Genomic DNA, 14,814 nt, shown 5'->3' with positions numbered 1-14,814 from the left:
AGTGTTTTTTTTTTTTTATATTTTTATGAATTTTAATTAAATCGAATTGATTAAAGTTATAAAGTTTTGTTTAATAAATATTATTGGAAAATTTTAAGATAATGCTTTAAGCTTCTCATTTTCAGAAATGTTATCTTATAATAATTAATGAGAGTAATTAGTTTAATAAAACCCTTTTAATTAGAATGAAAATTATTCAGCATTAAGCTTCAAACAAATCGAATTTTTTTTTAAATCCAATAGAAGAATATAATTTTTTTCGTTTCTGAACTAAAGTCGTGGGTTCGGTTGTTTATCCGAATATGATCCGAACCCACGACATTTCTGTACTTCTCTATTACAATCGAACCCACGTTTTACTCATTTTATTTTTATAATCAAGAACTTTTCTTGGTTATTATTCAGAATCCCTAAATAAGAACCGAACCCTAGATAACGATAATAATTCATCACTCCTACATCAGTAATACACTCAAGTATAGAAGTTTATAACACAGTTATAAACTTCTATACTTGAGTGTATACACTTGTCAATAAAAGAAAAGACGGGTTCGGATCCTATAATTTTCTAACACTAACGAAACTCAGAGTATTTAACATTATGAATGATTAATCAATCTCTTTCGATTATCGGAAATTTGGTCTTGGGACTCGAACTATTGACAGTAGATTGCCTACTTGTCTTTTGTCCAGAACGTAGGTGGTCCCATCCCACACATTCTATTGACATGTTCGATTATATGTTTTTTTTTTCCCCCGTGTTAACACCACACAACTCACATTACGTTCTCCTTTTCTGGTGTAATTCTTTACCAGTTTAATGGTATTAAATACTAATAAATTCAAAATATTATGGATAGATTGTAATTTATAATTAACCCATACATTTACATTGATTTTACTTGTTTATTTATCATTAATAATCCTTTTTATAACAAGTCTGTAAGTAGCTTTATTCTCCGAGATATGTCCTCACCACAAGGCTTCTCCCATTCTGGGCCTGGTCGTGCTCATTACCGGTATAGAAGGAAGGCCCTTTTAGAGTACACAGCAAAAACATTAAAAAAATCTAACCATAAGTATGGTATAGTATGGAATAAGGCAACATTGGGCGATCTGCCAGAGGGGTATGTCATCCTGGAGTACTTTTCTATAGGAAACTTACTTCTATTCAAGTATGAGGCACGCAAAGAAAAACTATCCTGTTAGTTAGGCGCGAACCCATGACCAGTATTCAGTGGTTTTACCCAATTAGCCACTGGTGGATACCATCAAATAAAGTTTGAAATTATCAGATAACAATACTTTACCTTCTATTTTCTATTGGAAAAAAATTAATATATTCTTATCTATAAGTAGTTTCTTCATAATTTATGATATTTACTATTCAATTTGATATTATTTACACGTAATTATTGTAATTATAGCTATTAAGCTGATATCAAATGTTAGAATCGGTAGACCAAAAACACAAGAACGAGAATTTAATCGATAAAATTAACCGTTGCCAAGATATGGCGGCTCCAACACTTAGAACTGGAGGCATTATATAAAATTGAAGTGCTGCCAGGATATGTCTAAGTCGTATTTTAATCAAACTAAAAGTGTTGCCAAGACATATACATTTGTCGATTAACACATTACAGCGATACGTAGATACAAAGTGGTAGTGTGATGATGATAGTGGCATCATTTTATATTTTTTTAGTTATGTGTAAGTGAATTGGTTGAATTAACAAAGTAAAATGTGAGAAAAATTGTATACATATTAATTTATCAATTGTTTGTATAGCGATCAACTTTTTGGAGTATTCAAGAGGAAGAAGAACGAATGCAAAAAAAGATTATGTAAGTTTTATTGTATTTTTAACTGTTTTTGCCTTGTAGACACTCAGATGGATGTTTTTCCTGCACCCATCGTGGGTTCGACCAGGTCCACAATGGAAGCAATTGGATAGTAACACCTTAAGATAGTTTCCTGAAGGATCTAGGTTCAAATCTTGAAGTGAATCAATTTATGATGGTTTTCTAAGAGATTTCTTAAATTTAGGGATTAAATTTATGATGGTTTTCATAAATACTCATAAATAGTTTTGGCTACAGTTTTATCTTCAATTTCGCCCACTAATAACCAAGTGGATGGTCGTGGATTCGCAATTCACAACGGCTGATGAAGTTTTCTTGGTTTTTTTCACGTTAGTAACACCTAAATTGGGGCCACATTCCCATAAAAGACCTCTTGGGAGGCATTACCCCTCGGCAGATCGCCCATGTATCGCGTCGTCACAAAGGAATAAAGCAAACTATTCCCAATTTCTCAAGAAGATTGAGTTATAGCTTGTAATGAGCAGATTTGATGATAGGATTTTAATAGCCTTATATAGCTCTACCCTTATTAAATATATTAATTTTGCACCTATTCATACAACATCCCAGTTATGCCACGTTAATAAAATATTGATAAAATTTGGATTAGCTGAATCGGATACAGAAAGCAACTTTGAGCACTTTACTTCTTTACTTGTAAAAACATAAAAATTTTATTTACCAAATAAATATAATAAAATAATGATCTGACCTTTATAAATTCACATTATGGCTGTCTTATCGATCAGAAATTCAGGAACTGACACTCATTGAACAAATTGGACTTATCAGAAGAGTTCAGGAACGGTTGTCACAAATTCCCCGAACAAAAGAGAAAGCTATCAGTTAAAAAAAAACTTTGAAATTTATTTTCAAAAATGTTGACTATAACACTATACCCTACAGATTTGTATTGAGATATTTAAAAATTGTTTTTGCCGTTTACGCATTAACAAGGATTTTTTTCATCAAGCCATTGTGGGTTTGACCAGATCCACGATGAAACGACTATGAGTAACAGGACATTCATTACTACTTTCTCGGCTGTTTGTGGCTACAGAATACCATTTCTATAATCATTATACTGGACCAGATTAATGGAAGATAGGATTGTTGGGATAAGACAATGCAAACCATATGGACCATATGCCAAAGAAAAATATCTCCTAGGAGGACTATCAATACAAAAGTGATCCTTATTTAGACTTAAACACTTAAAAATATCTCAGGAAACTTCGCGTGGTCAGGAATCCGCAACCAACTGCCAATGTTCACTGATTTTATCCACTTCACCACCATTGTTGGACCATCCATAAATTGAATTTTACACTTTGTTTAGTTAAGTTATAGCAATGCAACACTTGTGCGATTTGACTAGGGTCTAGGGAAAGGCCTTCCAAAAAGTCTTTTTTTAAAGGGGTAACTGGCCCATATTTAGGCATTAAAGGCGTGGAGAAAACACGGAAAACTCCACGTGGCCAGCCTGTTCTGGCGAGGAGCTTGGCACTGGTTATTGGCACACTTTGTTATTGCGATATTCAGTAGAACAAATTCTATATATACTGTATATTGAAATAATATAATAATAAAAAAAGTCTTCTTTCTAGTTCGTTTGCTACGAAGACAACTGCATCACTGAAGAAGAATTTGTGGAACATTTACAATATTCTAATTTCAATAATTTTATGAAACATATGCCTTTCATCGGCGATATGTATCATACCGCTTTCGAAGATATCAACACTGATATATTTATCAATATGATTGATGTTTTAACTACTGAAGTGTATAAAATAATTAATGCAAGTTTTATCAAACGAGAAGCGATCAAAAACGTATTCAATCCAGCCAAACATCTTTACGAAGCTGTCAAAAATAAGAAAATTCCATTGGTTAATATAGAAAAAATTAAAAATTCTACTGAAAACTTATATCACGCAACTAATATTTTAAATAATTTATTGTACGAAGATCCGGAAATTCGAGATTACGAAATACAATATACCGAAAAAACACTTAAAACAATCAAAATGATTTATGATGATATTAAATAAGTGTAATGTATTGAATGTTTAATAAATAGATCTACTACTAATTATTACAGTAAGAGTACTTTAACTCCTTATTTATATATGTATATATATGTTAAAATCGAACTTTTTATAGTAAAATAAAGAGTAATATGTAAAGGTCGATTGAGGCGCGAACTAATGCGAAACGTTTCAATATGGCGTCGGGAAAATGGTACGTACGTGTTACATTTTATAGCTTAATATTTGTTAAATTCTTTAATAATTAATTATTTTATTAATAACGATAATATTAATAATAGTTAAACTTTCCTTAAAGCATATTATACAATTGAGAGCAGAGTTACATAATTAGTAACTTGATTTTTTAATTATTTTATACGGTTTTACAATAGATTAACTTTTGCCTATTTTTATTTTAATAGTAATGTTTTCTATACATTAATAATTTATATGTATTTTACCAGTGAAATTCAAAATTTCTTTAAAAAACGAAATTTGACACTGAGTGGACGTATCAGTGTCTCATCGCCATGTTATTAGAAGTAATACGGCGATGAGACACCGATATAACCTCGAGAACAGTATATTTTACTGAATATATATAATAAAATATTACACTTCTTGAAAAATTGTATATGTAATGAACACCAATCTACAGCTAATTAAACTTTGTTAAATTAATTAGTTTGCTTAATGTTTGTCACAAATTTGATTTAACTATTGTTTTTTAGTCATGAAAGTAATGACAATTCTCTGATAAACACGAATAATTAAAACACAATTTCTTTCATAAAAATTTTAAAACAAGTGCAGTACAATAATAATTTTTAATAGAAAAATTTATTCTAAATTTAAATAAATTTATTAAAATTATCCTGTAAATTATGTACGAATGTGCAGATGTTGAAATTTAGTAAACAAGTGTAGAATGTGGCATTTGCAGTAAATATACCTGTACACAGATGAGTTTATAGAGAATAAAATATAAGCCTATATTTTTATTACAATTAAGTTTAATTTCCTTAAAATTCTAATGGTTATAACATATAAATGACTGGCATTATAACACTGCAATAACTACGTGGTCCTTTATTAAGGTATTTAAATAAATGAATCAATTAAACAGATAAACTTAATCTTTAAAAAAATCTTACAGTTTTAATTATAATTTTAAAATATTTTCAATTTATTTATTAATTAATAAATATATTTTAAAGTATATAATAAATGGTAGAAGTGTATAGGTAGTTGCTGCAAATACAATTGTATAAATACATCTGGAAACCCTGATTGACAAACAACTTGATAAAAGTTTACGTGGCAATTATACAAAATTTTTCGAGTGAACACTTAGATCATAATTTAGCATCTGACGATGAAGTTGATTCGTTCTTTCTCTCTATTCTTAATTTTTGGTAAGTAGCTTTTAACGTAAAAGAGAACGTTGAAGGGTTGTTTTAATGTACTGTACTTCCTTTACGTTGCAGTTACCAGCTTGTTTGATGGTACGTATGGAAGAAAAAGCGAGAAGAAACCAGAAAAGGGTAGGAATTTTATGTCACTTATTCGATAAATATACATAGTGTTTGAAGTTTAGTAGATCCTGCTTTAAGGCGGTCAAAAAGAATTAGGATTTTTTAGAAATAGTCTGTCTTATCCCTCAACACCTGATCATTAATTGTGACCTTTATTCTATACTCATTACAAAATGCACGATGGGGAATAAAGGCCAGAACGGACTTTACGATGAGTCTAGTTAAATCCCTCTTAAAGCGAAAAGAATAGGAAAAATGTTGGCCATTTTTATGAAGTATTATTTCCGAGAAAGTAATCGAAATTTATGACACTAATCTTACAGTAATTATGTAACTCGCTGGATCGCTTTTTAGAAACCAGTTGAATCATAAAAGTAGTTTTCAAAATTCAAAATTATATAATAATAATATGTATTTTCAGAAACGTAAGCTTATTTTCTGACAATAAGCTGATAGCAATTAAGAATTAGCGGTTTACGAGGGTTTTCAGTTCTCCAAGTACTAATTAAGTTGTGAAAGGGTGTGTGTATTTCTAGAAATTTACGTTAAAACATAAATTTGTAATTAATCAAATGGTTAAATACATTACACTAAATTAGATATTTTCTTTATAAGTTAGTACTAAACATTGCCTATAGATTTAGAGTTCATCATTGCGTATATAAAATTTCCTCCTTTCATTTATTCATGGAAAATATATTCTTAAAAATACAAAAAAATTCTCGTAAATTGTTAAATTGCAGGGAATCGCAGCTTATTTAAAAAAAAATTTTTAATTTAACCGCTTCGTCCTTCCCACTGTCTTCCAGAAGTATCCAAGTTGGATTCTCATTCGGGATGGACATTTTTCACCTTTCTGACTTTGTGTAATTTAATATAAAAAAAGAGAATTTCATTTATTTCCTTCTCTCATTTTTACCTCTATTTTTCTGTACATTTTTTTAAAATTATCTCTAAGTTGCTTACTAATTCAGGATTTCACTTTACTACTTCTTAATACTTTTTCTCCCTCAAGTACTGTGATTCCTAAAGATATTTTATGTAGATTACAAATTACATCTTCAAATATGTATTCAATTAAGTTTGAAGGTGTGTTTTATTTATGTGATATCGATGATAGTATTATTATTTACGAGAAATTTCTTTCTAGTATTATTGTCAAGGCGATAATTGCATAAGCAAAGAAGAATTTATTGAACACAAGAAATATCCTACTATGAATGATTTCATGCGACATATGCCTGTGATCGGAACAATGTATACTAAACCATTCACACAATTAAACAGCAGAGAAATTGCTGGTATGGTAGACGCTTTGACTGCAGAAGCCAAGAAATTAGATGAAGATTACGAATCGGTAACGAAGGAAAACGTTAAGAACGTATACAATCCAGCAAAACATATTTTTGAAGCACTTGACAAACATGTAATTCGACAAGCTAATAAAAATGATGTAAGAGATTCTACTGTACAACTGTACGAAGTAACAAAATCTCTGAATGATAAATTAATTAATGATGCAGAAATTCGAGATGATGAAATTAACTTCACTGAGAAAACCTTAGGTTTAATTAAAAGTGTTTATTATGATCTTGATTAATTGATCGTATCTATGAAAAGTGTTTCATAGAATTGCAATAAAATGGTTTTAAAATGTATTTAAAATTGTTTAATTAATTAATGCAGTGGAAACTCGATTATCCGAAACAATTTTTAAAAATCTAGAACCAGCATTGTAGTACATACTACAGAGTATAGTACAATACCTACGAATAGTACAGTATTTATTGCTTACGAATATTTTAAATGTACTATGGGCGATAAAACCAAAACTAATAAAAAAGTAATAATAAAATAAATAAAAAATAAATAAACGATTTTCTGTATTGACTACTGGTCCCATCAAATTCGGAAAATCGAGTTTCTATTGTATACACAATATACGAACGGTAGATTCGACAGATTGATGAATTAAGGCAACTCAATATTCGGGGCAATCTGCTAAAGGAGGTGCCTCCCGGAAGGACTTTCTATGGTAAACTGCACCCTACTTATTAGACAGGTGATGAAAACCCGGTAAACTCTACGCGGCTATCCGTTGGTTAGGCGCGAGCCCGACGAACCACGAAATTATAGAATATTATAGAAACTTTTTATTACCAAACTCATGAGATAATGATAAATTATAATGTCAAGAGAAAATGCCAAATTGCTGCTTAGATATATACGAAGGTGCAGCAATTTATTCATTAAATCTGATCTATTGAAAAAGAATTAGAAATAAATGCCAATACACACTCATACATGAAATGTTCTCTTTTAATTTTATTTTTTGGGTACAAGGAATCCCACAACGTTCCAGATTTGCAAAAAAGTCGGAGTGTCCAACTTCACATGATTACAATACTTTCCCGTGATACATTTCAAAAGTGGTAAAATTTAAAGTTTATTATTATTGAAATACAGTAATATCAAAATAATTATGGTTTTGCCATACCAAATAAAAAAACCAGCAACGAGTTGCTTAACTTTCCCAAACATTTGGTGGCGCCATCTGTTACGACATTTTAAAAATATAAAAAGATTTTATTAACCGTTTATTAACCGTTGTAAAATAGCAAAACATTAAAATTTTGAGGATAGGGATGGGTTTGATATAAAAGTTTAGATGCTAATAACAAGAAAAATTGTCATGACGTTTGGCCCTACTGGAGATAAACACGATCTCCATTATCTTCCCACCCCTTCGACCTTTAATTACCAAAATTCCACGCGACTAATGCTCATTAAAAACAAACCATATAGCAAAATTAAAGAAAATTTCACACACAAACACACCACCCAACATCCATACATACAGAAAATACCTCCGAAATTTTTTGCTGTTCTAGACGTTTCAGGATATCCTAAGCCAACGAATGTAAAATTCTTGAGTGAAGATCATTTTATTCTTACTCATTTATACATAACAACCAGGAATGTAATTAATAGATTGCTATTTATTTTAAAAAGCGATGTATCTTTCTTATGTACATAGAATTTATAGTATACAAGTTTAAAGTTCAATTAAATACTCTTATTGTAGTCATTAACATATTCAATAAAATCAGATGATATAATTCAACAAAAATTACTAACAAAATGCCAAAATATCTCAATATAAAATCAAATTATAAATAAACAAAGAAATAAAATTCATTAAAAATGTCTTCTAAAAGTTAAACTTGTTTATAACAACCGGCATTAAGAAAAGTCTTCTAAATATCTGAAGCAGACTTTCATCCAAAAAGCAATCTCTGTTAATTCCTGTTGAAGCTTTTCGTCATGTACAACGCGATTCTTTCTTGGCCCTGANCTTAAATACTTTTATTATAGTCATTAATATATTCAATAAAATCAGACGATTGTTGGTAATTGTTGTTGAATTATATCGAAACATGTACCAAATGTCAGGAAATACCTAAATCAATTATAATAAAACAAAGTAATAAAATTCATTAAAAATGTCTTTTAAAAGTTACACTTGTTTATAACAATCGGCATTTAAGAAAAGTCTTCTAAATATCTGAAGCAGACTTTCATCCAAAAAGCAATCTCTGTTAATTGCTGATGAAGCTTTTCGTCATGTACAACGCGATTCTTTCTTGGCCCTGAAAATTATTTTTTTATTATTCAAGAAAATTCTTCTATATATCTGAAGCAGACTTTCATCCAAAAAGCAATCTCTGTTAATTGCTGTTGAAGCTTTTCGTGACGAACAACACGATTCTTTCCTGGCCCTGAAAATTATTTTTTATTATTCAAGATTATTTATCAAATTAAAATAATTTACTACAAACAAAAACAAACTTCTTACTAAATATAGTAAGAAAAGTAAAAGCTTCTTACTAAAAGTAAGCAAAAGTAAAAGCATATTNAAAATAAAAGTTTTGAATACTGAAAAAAGGTGAACGGCTTGCTCGGTGCCCAATAATGAACAATAATTTGAAATAATTCAATTTTGTGTCAGGTTGGCCTCCACTAGGACCCCCATAACAAAACTCTGGCTACGCCCATGACCACCACACGGCCTTTCTCCCATAATAAAAAATGTGTAGAGCGTGAGTCTGTTAGCGTTATTATTCTATCACGTCACACAAGATGGCATTGGTACGAGCGTTCTTAATAGAAACCGTCAAATTGAAGCTAAATTCAAAACTCCACCACTCAACAAGATAAAAAAATAAAACTAAGAATATTACGTAAGACGAGATCTATTACCCCCTACCCCNATATATATTTATGAAAAATACATATTTAAAAATACAAAAAAATTATTGTAAATTGTCAAATTGCAGGGTATCGTAGCTTATTTTAAAAAATTACTTTAATTTAATCGCCTCATCCATCCCACCGTCTTTCAGAAGTGTCCAAGTTGGATTCTCATTTAGAATGGATATTTTTTTTTCTTTCTGACTTTGTGTAATATAATATTACAAAAACGTATTTCATTCATTTCCTTCTCTCATTTGTACTTTTATTTATTTTTTTTTACATCTTCTCATTTTATCTCTAAGTTTCTGACTAATTCAGGAACGGTACTTTACTACTACTTCCTTTTTTCATAATACTTCTCCCTCAAGTACTATAATTCCTAAAGATATTTTATGTAGATTACAAATTAAATCTTCAAATATGTATTCAATTAAGGTTGAAGGTGTGTGCTATTTATGTGATATCGATGAAAATATTATTATTTACGAGAAATTTGTTTCTAGTATTATTGTCAAGGCGATAATTGCATAAGCAAAGAAGAATTTATTGAACACAAGAAATATCCAACTATGGATGATTTCATGCGACATATGCCCGTGATCGGAACAATGTATACTAAGCCATTCACAGAATTAAACAGCAAGGAAATCGCTGGTATGGTAGACGCTTTGACTGCAGAAGCCAAGAAATTAGATGAAGATTACGAATCGGTAACGAAGGAAAACGTTAAGAACGTATACAATCCAGCAAAACATATTTTTGAAGCACTTGACAAACATGTAATTCGACAAGCTAATAAAAATGATGTAAGAGATTCTACTGTACAACTGTACGAAGTAACAAAATCTCTGAATGATAAATTAATTAATGATGCAGAAATTCGAGATGATGAAATTAACTTCACTGAGAAAACCTTAGGTTTAATTAAAAGTGTTTATTATGATCTTGATTCATATCTATTCATCATATCTATAAAAAGTGTTTCATAGAATTGCAATAAAATGGTTTTAAAATGTATTTAAAATTGTTTAATTAATTAATGCAGTGGAAACTCGATTATCCGAAACAATTTTTAAAAATCTAGAACCAGCATTGTAGTACATACTACAGAGTATAGTACAATACCTACGAATAGTACAGTATTTATTGCTTACGAATATTTTAAATGTACTATGGGCGATAAAACCAAAACTAATAAAAAAGTAATAATAAAATAAATAAAAAATAAATAAACGATTTTCTGTATTGACTACTGGTCCCATCAAATTCGGAAAATCGAGTTTCTATTGTATACACAATATACGAACGGTAGATTCGACAGATTGATGAATTAAGGCAACTCAATATTCGGGGCAATCTGCTAAAGGAGGTGCCTCCCGGAAGGACTTTCTATGGTAAACTGCACCCTACTTATTAGACAGGTGATGAAAACCCGGTAAACTCTACGCGGCTATCCGTTGGTTAGGCGCGAGCCCGACGAACCACGAAATTATAGAATATTATAGAAACTTTTTATTACCAAACTCATGAGATAATGATAAATTATAATGTCAAGAGAAAATGCCAAATTGCTGCTTAGATATATACGAAGGTGCAGCAATTTATTCATTAAATCTGATCTATTGAAAAAGAATTAGAAATAAATGCCAATACACACTCATACATGAAATGTTCTCTTTTAATTTTATTTTTTGGGTACAAGGAATCCCACAACGTTCCAGATTTGCAAAAAAGTCGGAGTGTCCAACTTCACATGATTACAATACTTCCCGTGATACATTTCAAAAGTGGTAAAATTTAAAGTTTATTATTATTGAAATACAGTAATATCAAAATAATTATGGTTTTGCCATACCAAATAAAAAAACCAGCAACGAGTTGCTTAACTTTCCCAAACATTTGGTGGCGCCATCTGTTACGACATTTTAAAAATATAAAAAGATTTTATTAACCGTTTATTAACCGTTGTAAAATAGCAAAACATTAAAATTTTGAGGATAGGGATGGGTTTGATATAAAAGTTTAGATGCTAATAACAAGAAAAATTGTCATGACGTTTGGCCCTACTGGAGATAAACACGATCTCCATTATCTTCCCACCCCTTCGACCTTTAATTACCAAAATTCCACGCGACTAATGCTCATTAAAAACAAACCATATAGCAAAATTAAAGAAAATTTCACACACAAACACACCACCCAACATCCATACATACAGAAAATACCTCCGAAATTTTTTGCTGTTCTAGACGTTTCAGGATATCCTAAGCCAACGAATGTAAAATTCTTGAGTGAAGATCATTTTATTCTTACTCATTTATACATAACAACCAGGAATGTAATTAATAGATTGCTATTTATTTTAAAAAGCGATGTATCTTTCTTATGTACATAGAATTTATAGTATACAAGTTTAAAGTTCAATTAAATACTCTTATTGTAGTCATTAACATATTCAATAAAATCAGATGATATAATTCAACAAAAATTACTAACAAAATGCCAAAATATCTCAATATAAAATCAAATTATAAATAAACAAAGAAATAAAATTCATTAAAAATGTCTTCTAAAAGTTAAACTTGTTTATAACAACCGGCATTAAGAAAAGTCTTCTAAATATCTGAAGCAGACTTTCATCCAAAAAGCAATCTCTGTTAATTCCTGTTGAAGCTTTTCGTCATGTACAACGCGATTCTTTCTTGGCCCTGAAAATTATTTTTTATTATTCAAGATTATTTATAAAATTAAAATAATAATAATTCACTACAAACAAAAACAGACTTATTACTAAATATAGTAAGAAAAGTAAAAGCAAAAATTCATATACTTTCTCGTATAAAAGTATGAACTTCTACTTCCTTCTCTCACTAATCGTATAGTTTAGTTAGTTTAAATATTACTGTTTATTTAATCTAAATTTATGCTGCTTATTATTCATAGTTAAAATATGAAGAAAAAATATTTTAATGTGAATAGTAAATACCTTTAAAATATATTAAATGAATCTTCGTTTTTAAATCAATTTTTCCATTGGAAAATCTTTCTCTCATCATTCGTATCAGTTTCAAAATCTTCATTGTCAAGTATTGCAATTGTGCGATTTCACATTTGTACGGATCGTGATAATAATTTTCCAGTTTTATAACATCGTGAGCACAAAGTGATTCTTGTACGATCTGCAAGGTTATAGCTTTCATCGGATATAGGCCCTGTAAAAGCAGTTAAGGACTTGTTTCTATTAACATTTCTGAAGACTAAATTTAAATTATTAATTTAAACTACCATTCTGTTTCTGTCTGATGGCGTTATACGCATATTTTTTATTACCCATACTAAATTAACATCCAGTCTTCGGTGGAGAAAAAATTTAAAACTCAGGATCTCTTTTTGTATGTTAGATTTATTCGGTTCCTTGAAAAAAATGTAGTAAATTAAATTACAATGACTACTTACAGTAGAAGTTCGTTAATCCGGCAACCCATAATCGGGAAAATCTCAGAATGGCAGTGTTCCGCAAATGGAAATTTCACACGCGGTATGTAAATGATCCTGGGTGGAATCGAGTGTGGCACAATATAGTCATGCAGTGTATGAAGTTCAGACTAGTTAAAGAGTGCGCATTATTAAAATCAGAATAATACAGCAACGTTTGCTAATGTAAAACGTACGGCAATGGGCGCGTTGCCTTTTATAGCAGCTTTAGTGTATATGGATTAGCAAGCCAATTAATTAAAAAGCATGTTTTAAATGAAACGGGCTTTCTAATTGACAATGTCATTGCTTTGCTCATTCAAGTGTATTAAAGCCGTTTTCTCGGAAACACGTCCAATGTTCAAATTGCACGAAACTTTCTGAATTTTGCGAAAATACAAAAATACGTGCAGTGTTCCCCACTGCAAATATTTTTGCTTATTACTACATACTTTAGACTCCAAAGTAAAATATAGTAAAGGTTTTTAAGCATTGGAGGGCCTCATACGTTCAAATGGTAATGGAATTTAAATTACCAATTTTAAATCTGTTCAGTAGAACGAGTACCAAACTCTCATGGACGTCATTTAATTTAACCGCTCTTAGCAGTAGTTATGTCTCTGAATATTCAGTAATCACACACCATTCTGGTTTCCTAAATACCGCATTAACGAAATTCTACTATTATAACAGAATTTTAAGATAATTATTAATAGCAAGTTTCTTACTCTAGTTTGAACTTTATGTAGCAGAATTTCTTTATCCTTTAAATAATATCCTCGAGAATGTATTCCAAACCTGATCGGTTTTAAACCCTTCTTATAACATTTCTGTAAAGTACAAAATTTACATTTATAAAGCGACTCGCAGTTACTAGTCATACGGCATCTGTAGCAACGTCTGTGAATGATTGCTGTGAAAACAAACTGAAGACAACGTTTGCACGCCTCACATCCATAATAATCATTCCATGCCTGGCGATAACAAATTCTGCATTGACTAATTATCATTCTACCTTTAAAAAAATAATTAAAAATATAGCGTATAAAAGCTACATGTAGTTAAATTATGTTTACATCCGAAAATATTAAATATGTCGTTTACCTCTTTGACCTTTTTGTTCTGTAATCTGCTCTATTGTAGCCATTATCGTTTAAAAATATAAAAATAAATGAATACGAAACATTCACTTTTAACGAGTCTTCATTTGCATAAATTACGTAATATTTTTCGAAAATAAAATGTAATTAAATAATAAATATTTTTAAAATAAAATTATTAATTAATCATTAATTAATGGCCCCTGAATTTTTTTCTTAAAACTATTTTTATACTTTGAAGGTAAATTTTAAGTTTTAGTTATTATGAAATTAGAAAATAAATGTAATTGAAAATTCATATTACTAATTAATTAATTATTTATTTTCAATAATATAAAAATGACGTTCGCTTTAATTTTGTACCAGTTATTAATACAAGTAACGTCAAATATAAACAGAATTTGTAATTTTGTTTTTTGAAACCCTGTCCTGTTTTATATTTGTGGCGTAGTATACAGTACAGCAGTATTGTGTTTTGTTCCAAAGACACGTGGCAAGTTTTCCATCAAATTCCTTTATTAGTTGAGTCGATTAAAGGAATTTGATGGAAAA

General features: G+C 29.8%; 2 protein-coding genes across 3 annotated transcripts in view; one reads left to right on the top strand and one right to left on the bottom strand.

The window, feature by feature from the left end:
• The first annotated feature begins 4,775 nt into the window (after positions 1-4,775).
• The window catches only part of LOC111619216, a 52,788-nt gene continuing 42,749 nt past the window's right edge, over positions 4,776-14,814 (top strand). The window contains exon 1 of the mRNA XM_023360903.1: positions 4,776-4,996. The gene's annotated coding sequence lies outside the window, so the exon portion shown is untranslated. The remainder of the gene's footprint in view (positions 4,997-14,814) is intronic.
• LOC111619233 lies at positions 8,108-14,368 on the bottom strand. Of its 2 annotated transcripts, none has more exons than XM_023360920.1 (5): positions 14,267-14,368; positions 13,891-14,177; positions 12,974-13,102; positions 12,675-12,900; positions 8,108-8,784 (listed from the first exon to the last, which is right to left on the bottom strand). In XM_023360920.1, exons 1-5 carry the CDS (start codon positions 14,307-14,309, stop codon positions 8,678-8,680), a joined length of 792 nt encoding a protein of 263 aa, XP_023216688.1. In that variant the 5' UTR covers positions 14,310-14,368; the 3' UTR covers positions 8,108-8,677. The 2 variants fall into 2 exon arrangements, with proteins under 2 accessions (XP_023216688.1, XP_023216687.1); XM_023360919.1 differs by lacking the exon at positions 8,108-8,784 and adding an exon at positions 11,722-12,396.

Source organism: Centruroides sculpturatus, unplaced genomic scaffold, assembly GCF_000671375.1.
Source record: "Centruroides sculpturatus isolate CEXI.00-Female unplaced genomic scaffold, Cexi_2.0 scaffold114, whole genome shotgun sequence".
NCBI lineage: Eukaryota > Metazoa > Arthropoda > Arachnida > Scorpiones > Buthidae > Centruroides > Centruroides sculpturatus.
Note: the sequence above shows the minus strand (reverse complement) of the source record. Positions and strands in the feature narration are given on the sequence as shown.